Below are 23,255 nucleotides of genomic sequence, written 5' to 3'. Positions count from 1 at the left end.
CTAGTCACTGCCTACCAACTTGAAAATTATTTATGCCCACTCTCTGCTTCCTTCCATTAGCCAATGCTCTATCTATGCTAATATATTATCCCCACCTCCTATAAGATAAGCCCCTATTTTACCCATTAGCCTTTTTAGTGGCAACATATCAAATGCCTTTTAGAAATCCAGGTCCATCTGCTGGCCCCCCTTTATCTACCAATGAGTTACATCCTGAAAAAAACCCTAATAAATTTGTCAAACAGGATTGCCCATTAGTGAGACCATGTTGACTTGTACTAATCATGCATTGCTTTCTTTTTGCCTCATTATAATCAGACAATGGGCTGAACTGTCCCAGATTTGCACTAAGTGTGGTAGCAGGCAGGTAAAACAACGTTTCAATTGCTGGCCGCAGTATCGTCCCAAACCCACCACATTAATTATGCATTCCTGGGAAACACGCCATTTTCAAGGTGGGCGGGTTCTCATTCGCCCACCACGCCATCACCTGACTGCTTCATCACACCATCTTTAAAGTACAGCCATGCACACACGTCTCAGTGCTTCTAGCTCATGACTGCTGCACAGAAGACGTGGCCCTGAAAGGCAAAAAGACTGCAGCCCCCAGGTTCAATGAAGCATCCATCAAGCTTCCTTTGGACGCAGTGGAGGCTCCAAGTGATGTCCTTCACTCCTGATCTAGCTGCAGAATGGGCAGCAACCTCACTAATGTGGCTTGGGAGGCAGTGGCAGCGGCAGTCAGCACTGGCAAGAGGATAGTCACCCAGTGCCACAAGGATGAATGATCTCCTCCGTTCCGCCAGGGTAAGTCACTCCTTTCATCACTTTTAACTCACACACTCACAAATCCAGCACACATCCACAGGGCTTGCATTCACTGCCAGTTCAAGGGACATCACCATTCACTCTTTCACACAATCACCTTCATTGTTCTCATCCCATCCACGGGACCGCTCACCACCCAGACATGCCAGGCATACTTATCATCTAGCCTGGCAGGCATCCTGCTTACACTCTCTCCATCATGCAGAACAACCTGACACACAATAAGAGGGAGGGGTCGAAGATCAGTGGAGGAATATCTGAAATCAAGGTCCTCACAGATTTTGAAAACAGAGCCCTCAGCTGGCCAGCAAGGATCTGGACCGGTCCTGTGCTTACGGTGCAGTCGGCGGTGCTCTACCAAGCGAGGATCCAGCAGTGCAACGTTCAGCAGACAACCATGCTGTGAGTGATGTGTCCCAATTACCAATCCACTGCCATACATTAATTATCTCTCCTTGCTTCTGCAGGCATATCTGGGAAACAGTTGACAAAGCCCATGACCCAGGGCCTCCAGTCAAGCCCTGAAGAAACCTCTGAAGAGAAATCTGGAGGCACCCTCCTTGAAGTCCCATCACAGCACTCACCTACACCCTCCACCAGCACAGAGACACACACCTCGGTGGGACCCAGCTTTACAGTAGCCTTGGGATCACAGCCTGGTGAGCACATCGTACTGTCTGATCCGCAGCAGGCAGCGGCAGGGGCTTCCCAGGTGTCCGGCACTTGTGGACTGCTGGAGGCCAGAAATTTTCTGAGTCCGAGTCAGATGACGAGCCTCTGGACTCGGTCTTGTCGCAGTTGCTGGAGCTGCAAAAGTAAGCTTGGGAACATCAGGATGGGATGTCCACCACTGCACTGCTCAGATTGCAAGGCACGAGGGAGGAGTCCGTCTGCCTTCAGGCTGAAGTAATAGTGCCAGCATGCCAAAGCACCAAGGTCAACTCTGGTAGGATGGCAGCCACCAAGGAGACCTTGGTCCAGGACATCATTCTTGCACTGCTGTGTGGGCACAACTCGATCACTGACGCCATATTTGGCCTCCAACAGTGTGTATGCAAGAGGGATGCAGGGCAGCTCAATCTCACTCCAGCTGCCCCTTCTCCTCAAGGAGGCAGCCTGAGGTCCTCAGGCATCCATTGGGAGGACGATCAGCAGGTGCACACTCCGGGACCATCCACCCAGGTGACTCCGGCAGTGTACGGCCCATCCGAATCCTCTCTACTTGTGACCTCTGCAGCTCCAGCTCCACAGGCCGAGGACGGTGCCACTGCCACACAGCAGGACTCCGAAAGCAGGCCGAGGCCCTCCAGAAGATACCTGCCAAGGTCATCGCCGACAGGGTGCAGTCAGCAGGCTGCTTCCACCTCCAATAAGGATGGCCAGGGATCACCAAGGCGTAGCAGCAGGATTAGGAAAGTTGAGAAAAATTAGTTTCACAGCCTGGGCACGGGTGTTAATCACTTGTACAAACTGTTCACTATTATCAATAGACTCCCAAGAATGTCTCCCTGCCTATGGCTCCTTGTTCTGATGAGCAATGTTTGTGCCACTCAGGTGTGAAACCTTTCTGCACAAGATAAAGGCAGGTGTCTCAGTCCAGGGCCTCTTCCCTGTGCTCTTTGCAGCCTTCAGACCAAAGTGATGGTCCAGCCTCACACTCCCTGGAAACATTACTAATGCCTGCACCTCGGTGGTGCTGGTCTTTGCTGCCAGAAAGCAGTGGGCAAGCGCCACAGAGTTCTCTCATTCTCCCTGTCTGCTCTCAGCTCCTTTAAGGTGGGGCTGGCCCCTATCTCTTCATCATATTTTAGATGACACTGTGCACCTGAAGGGCTCAGGCACTGAAGGCAGACAAAGGATCAGATTCTTTTAAAGTTTCATGGCTGCGTCTCTATATCACAAAGTGCAAGCAAGCTGCCCTCGGCCAAACAGGAGTCAGACGTTCTCAGAGGCTATGTGAAGATCTGTGGAGTGTCCTCACTGCATGTCATCATCATCCTCCTGCAATCGAGCGACTATTAGGGCCTCCACTGCGTCTCCGTGACAGGGTCATTATCACAGAGGGTATGTGCGTTGCCATAAGCCAGACTAGAGTCAAATGTTCATCGATGCAATGTGAGGATATATGGGGGTGTCCTCATCAGAACATGCCTTTCTCATCCAGCCAGTGTGAGAGCCTCATCCTCGTCATTGTCGCCTTTGAGGACCTCCTCATCCTCATCCCCTTTGGCATCCTCCTCATCGGAGGAGATCTCCAGCTCCTCCATCTCCTCTCCCCATTGCAGTGCCAGGTTGTAAAGGGTACAGCAGACAACAACGATGCGTGAGACCCTCTGTGGACTGTATTGCAGGGTTCCACCAGACTGGTCCAAGCACCAGAACCTTATTTTCAGCATCCCAATGGTCTGCTCCACCAAGTTGCGAGCTGCAGCATGAACCTCGTTATACGATCACTCTGCTGCAGTCTGAGGTTGCCGAATGGGTGTTATCAACCACGTCCTCTGCAGGTAGCCCTTTCCCTGGGCAGCCATCCCTGCAGTTTCTGTTGACTCTGGAAGACTTCAGGGGTCTGTGACTGACTGAGAACGTAAGAGCCATGCACACTCCCTGGAAACTGTGCGCAAACTTGCAGGATGCATTTGTGATGGTCGCACACCAGCTACACATTCAGCGAATGGAATCCCTTGCGGATGACTGAGTTGACTGCGTGTTGCGATGGAGTTCTGAGCACCCTGCACCTATGGGAACTTCGAGATCGGGGCAAATCAAATCATTTTTGCATCCTGGCTTTCCTGGTCTCAGGAGAAATGCCTGAAGTTGCAGTCCTCTCAAGGATGGCAACCATGACCTCAAGGATACATTTGTGGGTGGAGATTGGTGATATCCCACAGGGGTCACCTATGGAGCCTTGACAGGAACCACTAGCATAGAAATTGAGTCACTTTCATGGCCACTGGCACGTTTCTCCTTGGCGCCAAATCCTGCAGTAGCTAGCAGATGTGACCGAACAGTTCCCTAGACATGCACAGTCTTCGGTGACACTGGTTCTCGGTCATCTGCAGGAATGAAAGGCGGTGTCTAAAGACCCTGGGTCTAGCTAAGCACCGACCAGCAATGGCTCATTGTGGCTCTTCTGTGGCATGTGTGGGAGCCCCAGCTGTCATGAAACCGATTTTTGGCCTTAGACTCATAGATAGACTCATAGACGTTTACAACAATTACAACAATTCGGCCCATCGTGTCCACACCGGTCAACAAAGATCTGACTGCACTAATCCCATTTTCCAGCGCTTGGCCTGTAGCCCTGGAGGCTATGGCAACACGGGTGAATACCTAAATACTTCTTAAATGTTACGAGAGTTGCTGACTCAACCACCTCTACAGAGTGACAGTGGGGAGTTAATAGTAGATAATAAGGAAATGGCGGAAGAAATTAACAAATATTTTGCTTCTGTGTTCACTATAGAAGATACACTGGTTGATGCGCTGGTGTTAATTTTCCAAAATTCGCTAGATTTTGGAAAGATTCCATCAGATTGGAAAGTAGAAAATATAACCCCTCTATTCAAGAAGGGAGGGAGGCAGAAAACAGGAAACTGTAGGCCATTTAGTTTGGCGGCTGTCATGGGGAAGTTATTAGAATCAATCATTAAGGAGGTTAGAGCTGGGTACTTAGCAGAGCTCAAGGCAAGCGGGAAGAGTCACCATGGTTTTGTGAAAGGAAAATCATGTTTAACCAATTTATTGGCTTAGTTGTAGAAGACAAGGGGTGATGACAGAAGGATGTTTTAGTGACTGGAAGCCAGTGTCCAGTAGCATACCACAGGGATCTGTGCTGGGTCCTCTATTATTTGTCATTTATATAAAAGCCATAGATTGGGGGGTAGGATTAGTAAGTTTGCGGATGACACAAAGATTGGCCAGGTGGTTAATAGTGAGCTTGAGTGTCTTGGGCTACAGGAAGACATAGTCAGGATGGTCAAATGAGCAGATAAGTGGCAGATGGAATTTAACCCCGAAAAGTGTTAGGTGATACACTTTGGACGGAGTAATTTGACAAGGAAGTACTCAATGAATGGCGTGACACTAGGAAGTTCTGAGGAACAAAGGGACCTTGGCATGTGTGTCCATAGATCTCTGAAGGTGGTGGGGCATGTTAGTGGGGTGGTGAAAAAGGCATATGGGACACTTGCCTTTATCAGTCAAGGCATAGATTACAAAAGTAGGGAGATCATGTTGGAGTTGTATAGAACCTTGGTGAGGCCACAGCTGGAGTACTATGTGCAGTTCTGGTCGCCTTTTTATAGTAAGAATGTGATTGCACTAGAAGGGGTGCAGGCTCGAAGGACCGAATGGTCTACTCCTGTTCCTATTTCTTAAGTTCTTATGTTCACCCTTTCAAACAGTGAGTTCCAGACTCCCACCACCCTCTGGGTGAAAAAAGTCCTCCTCAACTCCCCTCTTAGCCTTCTGCCTCTTACCTTAAATCTATGCCCCCTGGTTATTGACCCCTCTACTAATGGAAAAAGTGTCTTCCTATACACCCTATCTATGCCCCTCATAATCTTATACACCTCTATCAGGTCCCCTCTCAGCCTTCGCTGCTCCAAGGAAAACAACACCAGCCTATCCAATCTTTCCTCATAGCTCAGACCCTCCAGCCCAGGCAGCATCCTAGTAAATCTCCTCTGCACCCTCTCCAGTGCAATTGCATCCTTCCTATAAAGTGGTGACCAGAACTGCATTCAGTTCCAGCATAACCTCCCTGCTCTTGTATTCTATGCCTTGGCTAATAAAGGCAAGTATCCTATATGCCTTCTTAACCACCTTATCTACCAGCCCTGCTACCTTCAGGGATCTGTGGATATCCACTCCAAGGTCCCTCTCATTTTCAGTACTTTCTAGCGTCCTAACATTCATAGTGTAATCCTTGCTTTGTTAGCCCTCCCCAAGTGCATTACCTCACACTTTTCTGGGTTGAATTCCATTTGCCACTGCTCTGCCCACCTGACCAGTCCATTGACACCCTCCTGCAGTTTATGGCTATCCTCCTCACTATTTACCACCCTGTCAATTTTCATGTCATCTACGAACTTCTTGATCATACCCCCTACATTTAAGTCCAAATCATTTATGTACATCACAAACAGCAAGGGCCCCATCACCGAGCCCTGCAGAACCCCACTGGAAACAAACTTCCAGTCACAGAAACAACCCTCCACCATCACCCTCTGCCTTACTTTCTTGACCAGTCTGCCATGAGGGATCTTATCACAATCCTTGCTAAGTTCAATGTTGACCACATCAAATGCATTACCCTCATCAACATTTTGGTTACCTCCTCAAAAAATTCAATCAAATTTGTCAAACATGACCTTCCCTTAACAAATCTATGCTGACTATCCCTGATTAACCTGTGACTCTCCAAGTGCAGATATATTCTGTCCCTCAGAATTCTTTCTAGTAACTTCCCCACCACTGAGGTTATACCGACTGACCTGTAATTTCCTGGTCTATCCCTTCCTCTCTTTGTTAATAATGGGACAATGTTAGCAGTCCTCCAATCCTGTGGCACCTCACCTGTGGCCAGGGAGGATTTGAAAATTACTGCCAAGGCCCCCAATATCTCTTCCCTTGCCTCCCTCTCATATATCTCATCCGGGTCTGCAGAGTTATCTACTTTTAAGGCCACTAAACCAGCTAGTACCTTCTCTCTATGTTAATTTCCTTTCATATTTCACAGTCCTCCACCCTGCTATCTATACCTGCTTCGTCCTTTTCCATTGTGAAGACTGATGCAAAGTATTCATTGAGGACTGCACCCACGTCTTCAGGGTCCACACACACATTACCCCTATGGTCCCTAATTGGCCCTACTCTTTCCCTAGTTATTCTCTTGCTATTTATATATTTAAAAAACCCCTTTGAGTTTTCCTTTATTCTACCCACCAACGCTTTCTCATGCATTCTCTTAGCTTTCTTAATTTCCTTTTTAAGATCCCCCTGCACTTTTTATACTCCTCGAAGGACTCTGCTGTATTGAGCCCTCAGTATCTACCATAAGCTTCCCTTTTTTCCTTAATCCTAACCTTTGTGTCCCTTGACATACACGGTTCTCCAGACTTCGTCACTCCCTTTGTCTTAACGAGAACATATTTGCCTGTACTCTCGCTATTTCCTCCTTGAATGCCTCCCACTGCTCTGACAGTTTTATTTGCAAGTAGCTGCTCCCAGTCCACTTGGGCCAAATCGTATCTCATCTTAGTAAAATTAGCCTTTTCCCAGTTTAGAACTTATATTCCAAGCCCAACCTTATCCTTTTCCATAACTATCCTAAATCTGAGTTATGGTCACTATGCCCAAAATGCTCCCCTACTGATACACCTTCCACCTGCCCGGGCCCCTTTCCTAATATTAGGCCCAGAACTGCCCCCTCCCTTGTTGGGCTTTCTACGTACTGGCCAAAAAAGTTCTTCTGGATGCAACTTAAGAATTTTGCTCCCTCCCTGCCTTGCACACTAAAAATATCCCAGTTAATATTTGGGTAGTTAAAATCTCCTACTATTACAGCCTTACTATTCTTACATTTCTCTGAAATTTAATTACATATTTGATCCTTTATCTCTCCCTGACTGTTTAGGGGCCTATAGAACACACCCAACAGCATCTTTTGTGTTTTTTTTTTTGTTTTTCACTTCTACCCACATAGCCTCATTTAAAGATCCTACCAGAATATCATCCCTCCTCACTGCTATAATTGATTCCTTGATCAATATTGTGACCCCCCCCCCCACCCCCAATCCTCTTCTATCCCCCTTGCTATCTCATCTGAATACCCTATAACCAGGAATGTTGAGCTGCCAATCCTTTTCTTCTTTTAGCCAAGTCTCGGTCATAGCTATGATATAATACTCCCATGTACTTATCTGTGCCCTCAGCTCATCTGTCTTATTCCTCAGGCTCCTTGCATGAAAATATGTTCTATTTAGCCTTGCTAAACTCACTTCTTTCTTATCTAGCCTATGTTTCCTCTGCCTTCCAGACTCATTGACAAATGTTTTAAGTTCTAATCCCATCTCAGTTTCTCTCCCCTCTGAACTACTTTTCAGGATCCCATCCCCCTGCCAATTTAGTTTAAATCCACCTGAACAGCATTAGCAAACCTCCCCGCGAGGATGTTGGTCCCATTCTTGTTCAGATGTAACCCGTCCAACTTGTACAGGTCCCACCTCCCCAAGAAATGGTCCCAATGCCCTAGGAATCTAAAGCCCTCCCTCCTGCACCATCTCTCCAGCCACACATTCATCTGCTCTACCCTTCTGTTCTATGCTCACTACTACATGGCACTGGGGTAATCCAGAGATCACTACAGTTGAAGTACTGCTTTTCAATTTCCTACCTAACTCCCTAAAGTCTACTTGCAGGACCTCATTTCTCTTTCTTCCTATGTCAATGGTCCCAACATGGACCAAGACCTCTGGCTGTTCACCCTACCCCTTCAGAATGCCCTCCATCTGTTCTGTAACATCCTTGACCCTGGCGCCAGGGAGGCAACATATCATCCTGGAGTCACGTTTACAGCCGCAGAAGCACCTGTCTACTCCCCTCACTAATGGATCCCCAACCACTGTTGCCCTTCCACACTTCTTCCTCCCCCCTGAGCAGCTGGACCACCCACAGTGCCATGGCCTTGCCTCTGGTTGACCTCCACAGAGGAACCATCACTCTCACCATTTTCTAAGGCCAAAAAGTGGTTTGCTAGTGAGATGCAAACTTGGGGGATTCTTTCACTACCCACCTGGTCCTTTTCCTCTGTCTGGCAGTCACCCATTCCCTCTCTGCTTGCACTTCCTTAAGCTGTGGGGTGAAACGTGCTATCCACGAACCTCTCAGCCTCATGAATGCACCGTAGTGCCCCCAGCTGTCACTGAGGCTTGAAAACCTTGGGCTCGAGTTGCTCCAGTTGGAGGCACCTCCTGCACACATGGTCATCCAGACTGCCAGGAACTTCTAGGATTTCCCACATAGCACAGGATATGCAAATCATGGGACTGAGCTCCCCAGACATATCTTAGCTAAATAGAATATGGACACTTGCTTTTATTTTACCCTTACTCCTACCTGATATAGACTAGATGCTAGATCTTTAAGATAGACTAAATCCTCTAGTTGCTGCTGACTGCCTATCCCAGTGTCCTCCTCTCCCACTCTCCTCTAGGTGCTGCTAACGACCTGCCCCAGGGTCCTCCTTTCGCACTCTCAGGATCACAGAATTGTTATGGTATAGATGGAGGCCATTCGGCCCAACGTGTCTGCACTGGTCTCTGAGCATTTTAACTTAGTTCCAATTTCCTGCCTTTTCCCTGTAAACCTGTATGTTGTTTTTTTTAAAATAATTATTCAATGCCCTCTTGAATGCCTCAGTTGAACCTGCCTGCACCACACTGCCAGGCAGTGCATTCTAAACCCTAACTACTCGCTGTGTGAACAAGTTTTTTCTCACCTCACGTTTGCTTCTTTTGGAAAATACTTTAAAACTGTTCCCTCTGGTTCTTGAGCCAATTACAAATGGGAACTGTTTTTGCCTATCTACTCTGTTCAGACCCCTCATGATTTTGAAAACTTCTATCGGGTCTCCACTTAGCTTTCTCCTCTCCAAGGAAAACAGTCCCAACTTCTCCAATCTTTCCTCATAACTGAAGTGTCTGAAACCATACTCTGGAACCATTCTCATAAACCTCTTCTGCGCTCTCTTCAATGCATTCACATCCTTCCTATAGTATGGCACCCAGAACTGTACACAATACTCCAGCTGAGATCTAACCAGTGTTTTATATAAGTTTATTATAACCTCCCTGCTCTTGTATCCTATGCCCCTATTAATAAAGTCTAGAATACTGTATTATTTAGTAACAGCTCTCTCTTTCTGTCCTGCCACCTTTAATGACTAATGTACATATACACCCAGGTTTCTCTTCTCCTGCACACCCTTTTAATAGCATCCTTTATTTTATACTGTCTCTCCACGTTCTTTGTGCCAAAGTGTATCACCTCACACTCCTCACACCAAGCCATGCAGAACCCCACTGGAAACAGAATTCCAGACACAGAAACATCCCTCTACCATTACCCTCCGCTTCCTGCCTCTCAGCCAATTTTGGAACCAACGTGCCACTTTGCCTTGGATCCCTTCGGCTCTTACTTTCTTGGCCAGTCTGCCATGAGGGACCTTATCAAAAGCCTTGCTAAAGTCCAGGTAGAGCACATCAAATACATTACCCTCATCAATACTCCTGGTTACCTCCTCAAAAAATTTGATCAAATTTGTCAAACACAACCTGCCCTTAACAAATCCATGCTGACTACCCCTGATTAATCCGTGTCTCTCCAAGTGCAGATATATCCTTTCCCTCAGAATTCTTTCTAGTGTGCATTTGTCTGATTGAATTCCATTTACTATTTTTTTGCCCACTTCTTCTCCTTCAGTTTACAGTTTTCATCCCCACTTTCAACCATGGCCAATTTTTGTATGATCTATGAATGGCTTAATCATGTCTCTTCCATTTAAGTTTAAAATCAGTAATATATAACAGGAAAAGCAATGGGCCTATTCCGTAACCCTGCATCACCCTAGGAGGAAAATCCTGCCAGTCACAAAAACAATTGTCGATCATTACCCTTGGCTTCCTGCCACTGAATCAGTTTTGATTCCTATTTGCCATTTTCTCTTGGATTCTGTGGGCTTTCCTTTTATTTTCAGAATGCCAGTTGATGTAGTATAGAACAGGAGCCAATTTTTACACACTTCTATGCTTATTTACTAAGTTATACATTATAAACATACACCTCCTAATCCAACAATCACTCTTTGGGTGGGATTTTCCGATCCCTTCTGCAGCAGGCGTCAAGGCAGATGGGAGCAAAAAACATTGTGAGATCGAAAAAAATCAGTTTTACATCGGCATAAAAGCAGTTTGCAATCGCCTGCTTCAAACCTCAACAGCAACAGGCATTTCCTGCAATGTCATGATGGTAACACAATTTGAATGGATTTGAATACAATGAATAATCATTAAACAGGGCCCTCGCCAAAATCATCCCCCAACGCTGGGTCAATAGGCCATGCCAGCATCTAATTAGACCGCCGTGTTTCGCAAATGTATACAAGCAACATACGCTTGGCGACCTGTACGTCACCTGTGATTTCGAGTTTTGTTCTCCTACCTGGCATCACGCAGCGTTCGTGACACCTCAAACTCCACACCACGCTTCACAGGCAGCACCACATCACTTTCAGAAACAAGGCTGTACATACCAGACCAGCGGTAAAGCGGGGTTGGGGTGTAAAGTACAGCAGGGCAAGGGCTCAACATGGGGGTAAGCAGGGTGAAGGCCAGACAGAGACAAGGAAAGGGGCTGCAGGGCAAGGCTTGACTGTTGGAGGCTGGCAGTGGGGGCAGTGGGAGGGAGGTGGTGGTGGAGGATGGGAAAGGTTGCACTCAGACACATGACTGGGGGGGTGCGGGTGGGGGAAGTGTCCTTGGGTCCACAATGGGGAGAGAGAGTTTCTTATAGAAGGGCATAAGCAAATTGGGGCCAGAATGAAATATTCGTCGGGTTAAGAAGCGCTTCTGTTTTTATTGCTGAGCTTACAGAGATTGTCCTTGTTCCAGTTTAGGGAGGGGGAGGGCATGTCAGTCCAGTGTCAGTGGTGCGCAGCTTGTTATGGTTGTAACTTCACGGGCATTATCCTGAGGTGGAAGGGTCTCTAGAATAATACTGGGCCACAGATGGCACACACAGGGGAGACATCTGCAGCCTGTGGATGGGGACAAGGTAGTGTCGGGGCACTTGAAGGCCATGGGAGGGGGGGTGGGTTTCTATATATCACTGTGTAATAGGGGAGGGAGGTCCACATGGGGCATACGCACATCCACCACCATCACAATGGGATTAAGGATTACAGGGGGAGGACCGAGAGTTATTGGAGGGAAGGAAACATGAACATTATGCTCCTCCAACAGATGGAGGGGGGTTTCCACAGACAAACAGCAAGGGTCCAAGTTTGTCTGGTAGTAAAACTTCAGCGCCACCATCTTGAAACCTGAAGTGATGGCGTAATAGAAATTAAAAATGAGAAATAACTCTGGTGGGCAGGGCCACAAGGAGGCATGCTGCATTGTACAGGGAGGGGCGTAATTAAATGGACGCCCAACTCAACTGTGTATTACCAAATGAGGAGAGATGCACGGCTGAGAAATGTTAGGAGCTTTTCAATGACAATGCAAGGAATCAGGAGAGTTAAGCAATGAAGCTCATTCATGTGAGACAAATCCCAAATCCTTGCCACTAATTGATCTCCTTGTAATAAGCCATTGTTCCAAGTGTGGAAATTCCCCAGAGCAAGAACAAAGTCAAGAGCAATTGGGTGACTGGACAAACTGTAGTTGTGCATTAAAAGCAGGGCTCTGAATATTAGCACTGGCAGATTCATGTATGGAAACCTTCAGCCCCCTCTGAAATAATCTCACTCCCTTGCTAAACATTTGCCCTCAGCTATATTCCAACAAGTATAGCCTTAAAAGCAGCAGTGGGGGAAGGATGGTGTGTTCATTGAAATGGACAGTGTGCTGACCAAGATTTCAGTGAGCAATAGGTGCCAACACTGGTACCATGCCCTTGAACCCTAAGTCACTCACTAGTGATCAACAGAAATAGGACCTTTGGAGGCAGATGCTCACTCATGTCTTCTTATTGATCCTGCAGGAGCTGCTCTACAAAACTCAGTGGGCTTATAGCTGTATGCCTTCAGTCTGACAAAGGTCCTCAAGGTGATCCATCTCCAACAACAGAACTCGCAACACATTACCATTTTGATTCATCATCACTGACCTCAGTGGATGCTTGGGTGAGGAGAAGCTAAAACAAATGTATGGCCCAGCCCTGCATCCCTACATTGTGATGAGCAGTCTGTGTAACCTCAATGGTGATACTAATAGTTGGCATTTGTGCCAACGCAGCCAAGGACATTCTGTAGTTGTTGCTCCATTTTGAGATCACTCAGTCCTCTGTCTCACCTTCAAATCCATCACATTGATTTCTGACAGTCTATGGATGTGGGCCTACATTTAGTTGGACCATTCAATGGAGTTGGAGCACCTCAGGATGACCATTTTCACACATTTGCCTGCCATACATCAAAATGCCTCCTCTTTAACACAGTCTCGCCTAATGGCCAGCTCTGGCCCTTGCAAACTCAAAAATGCAAGCACACCATCAAGCCCTTAAGGTGACACCTCATTGATAATAAAGAGGATACATTGGCATTATTACATCCTTGCTCCTAGCCCATTGTTGCCCTCAACATGGTTTTCCCATCAAGCTAACATATGCATTTTGAGAGCATGCTCAAAGGTTCCATTTACCCCAACACATTACCATTTGGATTCATCATCACTGACCTTGGCGGATGATTAGGTGAGGACAAGTTAAGGCGAATGTATAGCCCAGTGCTGCATCCCTACATTGTGACGAGTACCATGTGGGTGTTATACAGACAACTACAAGGTGGGAAATGCTCAGTGTTGTAGCCTCAAGAGCCAGGACAATAATGACAATGATGGGCAGATCTCTGGCACATTGAGGTGGGAAGATGCTTAGACTTACTGGTGAGCTTAGCAGATGTACACTCAGAGGGTCTGCAATGCGCAAGGCAGAAAGGAGAGTGCATGAGCTCAGAATGAGCTCATAGATTGAAAACCCTGCCAGATGACATGGAATTCAAGGATCTATACCCCTTCTCCAGGTTTTTCCACATCTAACCTTCTACAGTAAACCTTAACCTTTCAAGAATTCAGACGAGTTGGGTGAACACCTCAACCTCAATCTTAAGCAGCCAAGAATGAAGATGACATGACCCAGCAGAGAAGTGAATGAGGTGCCTTCCACAAGAACAGTTAACATTGAAGGTGAGACATCACAGTTGTTGGAAATGATGTGTGAACAGACACACATTGTGGTGAGATGGATGCACACAACATAGAACAGAGGCACATAATAGCAACATTTGTCATAGTGGAGGTAGGAACCATGGTGTTGCTCCTGATTTAATACAACATGGAACAGCATAAAGAGGAGGCATAACAAGAGGAGATGTGAAATAGGTGCCTTTCTAGTTACAGTGGTGAGAAGCATATACATGCGGTGAACACACGTGCCACCATTGTGCTCCTAATATTTCTTGACTTTCCTGTCTCTACTGCTACAACTTGGTGCATCCCCCGCATCCACAGCAGAGGTGGAGACAGCCTGCTGACTGTTACGTCCTGTTGTCTGTGATGACATTGGAGGGCGTCCTCTGGAGGGCCAAGACCTGGAAGGCCCAAGCCTGCTTTGGGTGTCCTGCTGTGATGCAGTTGCACCCTCCACAGCTTGTGAAGCTGGAGGTGATGGAGTCACAGGAAGAAGGGATTGGGATTGGCTGGACATTCCTGAAATCACCTCAGTGCCCGAGGGCCCCTGGCTGACTCCTTGAGGAGGATGGGCAGCTGCAGTGAGATTGAGGTGCCCTAGCCCCCTCTCACGTAGCCACTGCTGGATGTCATTAATGCCTACATCGATGGAGTGCAACTTCTGCAGGAACACAGGCGCTATGTCCTGGGCCAAGGTCTCCATGACAGCCACCATCCTCCCACTGTTGACCTCAGTGCACTGACATGCCAGCACTATAACCTCAGGCTGAACACGTTGCAGTCTGTGGAAAGCAGCTGAAAACCCTTCCTGATATTCCCCTGGCTGTCACTGCAATTCCACCAACTGAGTTAGGACTGAGTCAAGAGGCTTGTCATTTGATTCAGACTCAGCATAATCTTGGCTTCCAGTAGTCCTTCCTCATGCTGGTTACCTTGCACGCCCCTGTCTCTGCCTGCTGTGGACCAGATTGTGTGCCCTGCTCACCAGTTTGCGACCCTGAGGCTGCTTTCGAACCAGGTCCCACCGGGATGTGTATATCTGTGCTGGTGGAGGTTGTGGGTGAGTGCTGTGACAGGTCTTCTGGATACTTTTTAACAGCATCCTCATCTGAGCTGTCTTCAGGGCTGGAGATGAAGGCCTGGCCTCTGAGGTGCTTTGTAGAGGTGTCTATGAAAGAGAGCAGAAAAAATTAGTGCATGGCAGGTGACTCAAAAAGAGGACAGTGGACTCACAGGTTCATTGTCTGATCATCAGCTGGTGCAGGATCCTCACTTGGGTGTGTGCCACCAATCTCACCATTGCTACTTAAGCGGTCCCGGTCCTCTCTGGCCAGTTCTGTAGCCCACCCCTCAAAGGGAATGAGGGATTTTATCTCTGCCATTCCCCCACCTGTCTGGAACCTCTCCCTTCTATTGTGGACAAGCTTGTCCTGCACAAAGACAGTTGGAGAGATTGTGAGCAGGACACTTGCCAAGGTAGAGGATAAGGACGCCTGCTTTGTGTGGGTGGACAGTGGACCCATGCATGGGATGTGGATGTGAGCAACACAGGATGTGAGCTCAGATGGAAATGCGAAGATATGTGTGAGAGAGTGAGTGGTTTTGTCCCTTGAGCTGGCAATGTGTGAAATCCCTGTCAAGTATCATCTTGCGAATGTCTGATGGGCTATTGAGTGTGTGAGTTGAGAGTGATGATCTGTTTCACTTAGCCTTGAGGAACGGATGAGATCATGTATCCCCTTTCTGCACTGGATGGCTGACCTATTCTGTACAGCATTGGCACTCACCACCATGGACACTATTTCCCAAATTCACAGTTGAGAGGTTTGTGGACCTCCTCCAGCCTTCGCAGGCATAGATCACCTACCAATGGACCTCCACAGTGTCCAAAAGGCAGCCCAGCAAGGTGAGAAGAGCGAGGAGACTTCATTTTAAAAAAAACGTGGAGAGCAAGGAGACTTCATTTTAAAAAAAGCGCGGAGAGCAAGGAAACTTCATTTTACGGAAAGCAGGGAGACTTCACTTAAAAAGACCATGGAGAGCGAGGAGACTTCTTTAATAAAGAGCGTGGAGAGTGGGGAGACTGCATTTATAATGAACGCAGGGAGAATTCATTCGTAAAGAGCGCGGAGAGCGGGGACACTTCTATTATAAAGAGCGTGTAGAGCAGGTCGATTTCATTTATAAGGAGAGCTAAGAGATTTCGTTTATAAAGAGCTTGGAGAGCAGGGAGACCTCATTTATAAGGAAAGCGGGGAGAGTTCATTTATAAGGAGCACGGAGAGCGGGGAGACTTCATTTATCAGGAGAGCTGGAAGACTTCATTTATAAAGAGAGTGGAGATGGGGGAAACTTCATTTATAAGGAGCATGAAGAGTGGGAATCTTTATTTATAAGGAGAGCAAGGAGACTGCATTTATAAAGAGCACGGAGAGTGGGGAGACTTCATTTATAAGGAGCGTGGAGAGCAGGGAGACTTTGTTTATTTGGAGCATAGAGAGTGGGGAGACTTCATTTATCAAGAGTGTGGAGAGTGGGGAGACTTCATCTATAAAGTGCCCGGAGAGCAGAGAGACTTCATTTATCAAGAGCGCGGAGAGCGGGGAGACTTCGTTTATTTGGAGCACAGAGAGCGGGGAAACTTCATTTATAAAGTGCCCCGAGAGCAGAGAGACTTCAGTTATCAAGAAAGTGGGGAAGCTTCATTCATAAAGAGCATGGAGAGCAGGGAGACTTCATTTATAAAGAGCAAGGAGAGCGAGGAGACTTCATTTACAAAAAGCGCATTGAGTGAGGAGACTACATTTATGAAGAGTGTGGAGAGTGGGGAGGCTTCATTTATCAAGACCATTAGACCATAAGACCATAGACATAGGAGCAGAAATTAGGCCATTCGGCCCATCGAGTCTGCTCCGTCATTCAATTATGGCTGATAAGTTTCTCATCCCCATTCTCCCGCCTTCTCCTCGTAACCTTTGATCCCCTTACCGATCAAGAACCTTTCTATCTCAGAGCGCGGAGAGCAGGGAGAATTCATTTATTAGGAGCACGGAGAGTGGGGAGACTTCATTTATAAAGAGGGTCTAGAGTGGGCAGACTCCTGAGCACGGACTGCGGGGTGACTTCATTTATAAAGTGCCCGGAGGGCAGAGAGACTTCATTTATCAAGAGCGTGGAGACTAGGGAGACTTCATTTATATAGAGCACGGAGAGTGGGGAGACTTCATTTATAAAAAGTGTGGAGAGCAAGAAGGTGTCATTTATCAAGAGCACAGAGACCGGGGAGACTTCATTTATAAAAAAACACAGAGAGTGGGTGACTTCATTTATCAAGAGTGCGGAGAGTGGGGAGACTTCATTTATAAAGTGCCCAGAGAGCGGAGAGACTTCATTTTTCAAGAGCACAGAAAGTGAGGAGACTTTGGTTATTTGGAACACGGAGCGAGAGGGGAGACTTCATTTATCAAGAGCGTGGAGAGCGGGGAGACTTCATTTATTTGGAGCACGGAAAGCGGGGAGACTTCATTTATCAAGAGTGTGGAGAGTGGGGAGACTTTATTTATAAAGTGCCTGAAGAGCAGAGAGACTTCATTTATCAACAGCGCGGAGAGTGGGGAGACTTAGTTTATTTGGATCACGGAGAGTGGGGAGACTTCATTAATAAAGTGCCCAAAGAGTAGAGAAACTTCAGTTATCAAGAAAGTGGGGAAGCTTCATTCATAAAGAGCATGGAGAGCAGGGAGACTTCATTTATAAAGAGCAAGGAGAGCGTGGAGACTTCATTTATAAAAAGCACGTTGAGCGAGGAGACTACGTTTATGAAGAGTGTGGAGAGTGAGGAGGCTTCATTTATCAAGACCATTAGACCATAAGACCATAAGGAGCAGAAATTAGGCCGTTTGGCCCATCGGGTCTGCTCCGCCATTCAATCATGGCTGATAGGTTTCTCAGCCCCATCCTCCCGCCTTCTCCCTGTAACCTTTGATCCTCTTACCAATCAAGAACCTATCTATCTCAGAGTGCGGAGAGCAGGGAGACTTCATTTATTAGGAGCATGGAGAGCGGGGAGACTTCATTTATAAAGAGGGTCTAGAGTGGGCAGACTCCTGAGCACGGACTGCAGGGAGACTTCATTTATAAAGTGCCCGGAGGGCAGAGAGACTTCATTTATCAAGAGCGCGGAGACCAGGGAGACTTTATTTATCAAGTGTGCAGAGACCGGGGAGACTTCATTTATAAAGAGCACGGAGAGCAAAGAGACTTCATTTATAAAAAGCGTGGGGAGCAGGGAGACTTCCTTCTTAAAGAGCGCGGAGAGCGGGGAGACTTCATTTATAAAGAGTTTGGGGAGCGAGGATACTTCACTTATATGGAGTACAGAGAGTGTGAAAATAATTTATAAGGAGACCGGAACGATTTTATTCAGATGGAGCACAGAGATTGCAGGACTTCATTTATAAAGAGTGCGGGGAGCAGAGAGACTTCATTTATAAAGAGAACGGAGATCAGGGAGACTTCATTTATAAAGAGTGCGGAGATCAGGGAGACTTCATTTATAAAGAGCACTGAGACCAGGGAGAATTCATTTATCAAATGCGCAAAGACCGGGGAGACTTCCTCTCTAAGGAGAACGGGGTGACGTCATTTATAAAAAGTGGGAAGAGCAGGGAGACTTCATCTATTATGAGCGCGAAGAGTGGGGAGACTTCATTTATAAAGAGTGTGGGGAGAGTTCATTTATAAAGAGAGCGGAGAGTGGGGAAACTTCATTTATCAAGAGCGCAGAGAGCAGGGAGACATCATTTATAAAGAGCGTGGAGTGCAGGGAGACTTCATTTATAAAGAGCATGGAGAATGCCATGTGCTATTGAACATATGAATAGGAAGATTGAGCAGCTCGATATGTGGCTGGAGAAATGGAGTAAGAGGGAGGGCTTTAGTTTCTGAGGCATTGGGACCAGTTCTGGGGCAGATGGGACCTGTGCAAGAAGGATAGGTTACACCTCAACAGGACTGGGACTAATGTTCTCATGGAGAGGTTTGCTAGTGCTATTGGGGAGGGTTTCAACTAGACTGATAGGGGACTGGGATCCTGAGGGGAAATTCAGAGAGGAGAGGAAAAAAACTGGCATTAGGAAGTAGAGAAGTATTAACTGATAAGGAGGATATATCAGAGAGTAGTATCAAGGTAAATAGAATACTTGGAAAGTTTGATAGAACTAGAGTAGGCTATAGCAAGTCATTAGAAAGGGCCAGAGCAAGGAGGAAAGTTAAAAATTCCAGATCAGGATTAATGTGCATGTATGTGAATGCATGGAGTGTGGTTAATAAGATTGGTGAACTATAGACACAGGTTGACAAATGGAATATTATTGCTATAACAAAGACCTGGCTCAAAGAAGAGCAGGACTGGGTGTTAAATATTCCTGGGCACAAGGTATTTAGGAGAGACAGGAAAGGATGAAAAGGGGATTGGGAGTGGCAGTATTGATTAAGGATGATATTACAGGTCAAGGACAGAATCTCTCTGGCTAGAGGTAAGGAATGAAAAAGGTGCAATAACATTCATTGATCGGTATAGTATATAGACCACATAGTGGAAAGGATGTAGAGAAATACATTTGCAAAAAAGTTACAGAGAGGTTCAAGAATTATAGAACAATTAAAATGGGGGACTTCAATTATCCAAATATAGAACTAGGATAGGAATAGTGCAAAGGGACAAAAGGGGAGTGAGTTCCTGGAGTGTGTTCAAAATAATTTTCTGCAGCAGTATGTTTCCAGTCCAACGACAGGGCAGGCACTGTTGGACCTGGTTCTGGGGAATGAGTTGGCCCAAGTGGATCAAACATCAGTGGCAGAGCGTTAAGGGAACTGTGACCATTGTATCATAAGGTTTAGGTTAGCCATGGAGAAGGACAAGGAGCAACCCAGAACAGGGATAATTAATTGGGGGAAAGCCAACTTCAAAGGGATGAGAATGCACCTGAGTCGAATGAGTTGGAATCAAATGTTGGCAGAAAAGATGGTGGCTGAACAATGGGCTACTTTCAAAGAGATAGTATCGCATGCAATGTCAATGTGTAGTCCCTTGAAAGGGAAAGGTAGGACAAAGAAATCTAGAACACCCTGGATGACGAGAAAAATAGAGGTGAAGATGAAAAGAAAGAAGTACGTGATGAAAAGAAAGATGTCAGGCAGAAAATACAATGGAGAATCAGGCTGAATATAGAAGGACCAGAGAGAAAGTGAAAAAACTAATCAGAAAAGCCAGGAGATAGCATGAAAAGAGACTAGCTGCTAACATAAAAGGGAATCCCAGGTATTTCTACAAGCATGTAAACAATAAAAGGGTAAGGCCAATTAGGGATAAAAGAGGATACTTGCCTGTGGAGGCAGAAGAAGTAGTGGAGGTAATAATAGAGTATTTTACATCTGTCTTTACAAAGGAAGAGGATGCTACCCAGGCTGAGATGAGAGAAGAGGTAACTGGTACACTCGAGGAATTTACAATTGAGAAGAAGGAGAAATTAGTAAGGCTATCCCTACTTAAAATTGATAAGGTACCTGGATCAGATGAGATGCATCTGAGGATACTGAGAAAGGTGAGAGTAGAAATTTCAGAGTTACTGGTGATAATCTTCAAGTCTTCCTTAGACATAGGGGAGGTGCCAGAAGACTGGAGAACTGCGAATGTTACACCCTTGTTCAAAAAGGGGTGCAAAGATAATGCTGGCAGCTACAGACTAGTCAGTTTCACTTCAGTGGTAGGAAAACTTCTGGAAACTACAAGATAAAAGCAAAATACTGCAGAATTTGGAAATCTGAAATAAGATTTACCAGCAGTTTCTATTTTTATTCTGGAAACTATAGTCCAGGACAAAATCAATAGTCACTTACGTGCAGGGTAATTAAGAAAAAGCAGCATGGATTCATTAAGGGAAAGTCATGTTTAACTAACTTACTGGAGTTTTTTGAGGAGGTAACAGAGAAGGTTGATAAAAGCAATGCTGTTGATGTGTATATGGATTTTCAAAAGGCAATTGATACAGTGCCACACAATAGACTTGTTAGTATTATTCTAGCTCCTGGAATAAAAGGATAAGAAATTGGCTAAGTGACAGGAAACAAATGGTTGATTTTCAGATTGGAGGAAGGTTGGTAGTGAGGTTCCCCAGGGGTCAGTGTTGGGACCCTTGCTCTTCTTGATATATATTAATGACCTAGACTGTGGTGTGCAGGGCATGATTTCAAAATTTTCAGATGATACAAAGATTGGAAGCATTGTCAGCTGTGCTGAGGATCTTCTTGAACTTCAAAAGAACATGGACATATTGGGGATTGAGCAGACAAATGGCAGATGAAGTTCAATGCAGAGTAGTGCGAGGTGAATGTGGAGAGACAGTATAAAATAAAGGGAGGAACTCTAAAAGAGGTGCAGGAACAAAGGGACCTCGGTGTATATGTACATAAGCCATTGAAGGGCATGTTGAGAGAGCAGTTAGTAAAGCATATGGTATCCTAGGTTTTATTAATAGGGGCATTGAGTACAAGAGTAAGGAGGTCATGTTAAACTAGCATAAGACACTAGTTAGGCCTCTGAAGTAATGCATCCACTTTTGGGCACCATACTTGAAGAAGGTTGTGAAGGCGTTGGAGAGAGTACAGAGGAGATTCATAAGAGTGATTCCCAGGATGAAGAACTGTAGCTATGAGACCATAAGACCATAAGACATAGCAGCAGAAATTAGGCCATTCGGCCCATTGAGTCTGCTCCGCCATTCAATCATGGCTGATAAGTTTCTCAATCCCATTCTCCCGCCTTCTCCCCGTAACCTTTGATCCCCTTGCCAATCAAGAACCTATCTATCTCAGTCTTAAATACACTCAATGACCTGGCCTCCACAGCCTTCTGTGGCAATAAATTCCATAGATTCACCACTCTCTGGCTAAAGAAGTTTCTCCTCATCTCTGTTCTAAAAGGCCTTCTCTTTAAATCTGAGGCTGTGCCCTCGGGTCCTAGTCTCTCCTATTAATGGAAACATCTTCCCCACGTCCACCCTATCCAGGCCTTTCAGTATTCTGTAAGTTTCAATCAGATCCCCCCTCATCCTTCTAAACTCCATTGAGTATAGACCCAGAGTCCTCAAATGTTCCTCAAAAGTTAAGCCTTTCATTCCTGGGATCGTTCTCGTGAACCTCCTCTGGACCCTCTCCAGGGCCAGAACATCCTTCCTGAGATACGGGGCCCAAAATTGCTCACAATATTCTGAATGTGGTCTGACCAGAGCCTTATAAAGCATCAGCAGCACATCCCTGCATTTATATTCTAGTCCTCTCGAAATAAATGCCAACATTGCATTTGCCTTCCTAACTACCGACTCAACCTGCTAGTTAACCTTAAGAGAATCCTGGACTAGGACTCCCAAGTCCCTTTGCACTCCAGATTTCTGAATTCTCTCCCCATTTAGAAAATAGTCTATGCCTCTATTCTCCCTACAAAAGTGCATGACCTCACACTTCCCCACGTTGTATTCCATCTGCCACTTCTTTGCCCATTCTCATAACCTGTCCAAATCCTGCTGCAGCCTCCCCACCTCCTCAATACTACCTGTCCCTCCACCTATCTTTGTATCATCTGCAAACTTAGCCAGGATGCCCTCAGTTCCTTCATCTAGATCATTAATGTATAAAGTGAAAAGTTGTGGTCCCAACACTGACCCCTGCGGAACTCCGCTAGTCACTGGCCGCCATCCTGAGAAGGACCCCCTTAATCCCACTCTCTGCCTCCTGCCAGACAGCCAATCTTCTATCCATGCTAGTACTCTAACACCATGGGATCTTATCTTACTGAGCAGCCTCCTGTGCGGCACCTTGTCAAAGGCCTTCTGGAAGTCCAAATAGATAACATCCATTGGCTCTCCTTTGTCTAACCTACTCATTACCTCCTCAAAGAATTCTAACAGATTTGTCAGGCATGACCTCCCCTTGATGAAACCATGCTGACTTTGCCCTATTTTACCATGCGCTTCCAAGTATTCTAAAATCTCATCCTTAATAATGAACTCTAAAATATTACCAGTGACCGAGGTTAGGCTAATCGGCCTGTAATTTCCCGTCTTTTGCCTCACTCCCTTATTAAACAGGGGGGTTACATTAGCAATTTTCCAGTCCTCTGGGACCCTCCCTGACTCCAGTGATTCCTGAAAGATCACCACTAATGCCTCCACTATCTCTTCAGCTATCTCCTTCAGAACTCTGGGGTGTAATCCATCTGGTCCAGATGATTTATCCACCTTCAGACCTTTCAGTTTTCCTAGCACCTTCCTGAGAATAGATTGGAGAGGTTGGGTCTGTTTTCCTTGGAGAAAAGAAGGCTGAGAGGAGACTTGATAGAGGTATGCAAGATCCTGAGGGGTATGGACAGGGTAAATAGTGAGAAACTGTTCCCACTCA

At 46.2% G+C, this 23,255-nt stretch overlaps 1 protein-coding gene across 1 annotated transcript in view; it reads right to left on the bottom strand.

Annotated features, from left to right (window-relative positions):
- LOC121281473 (fibroblast growth factor 18-like) overlaps positions 1-23,255 on the bottom strand; it is a 197,846-nt gene that overhangs the window by 165,475 nt on the left and 9,116 nt on the right. The window contains exon 3 of the mRNA XM_041194418.1: positions 14,889-14,967. Within this exon, the coding sequence (XP_041050352.1) occupies positions 14,889-14,967 (79 nt within the window). The remainder of the gene's footprint in view (positions 1-14,888; positions 14,968-23,255) is intronic.

The sequence above is a fragment of the Carcharodon carcharias genome, chromosome 8 (assembly GCF_017639515.1).
Source record: "Carcharodon carcharias isolate sCarCar2 chromosome 8, sCarCar2.pri, whole genome shotgun sequence".
NCBI lineage: Eukaryota > Metazoa > Chordata > Chondrichthyes > Lamniformes > Lamnidae > Carcharodon > Carcharodon carcharias.
This window is presented reverse-complemented; position numbering and strand designations above follow the sequence as displayed.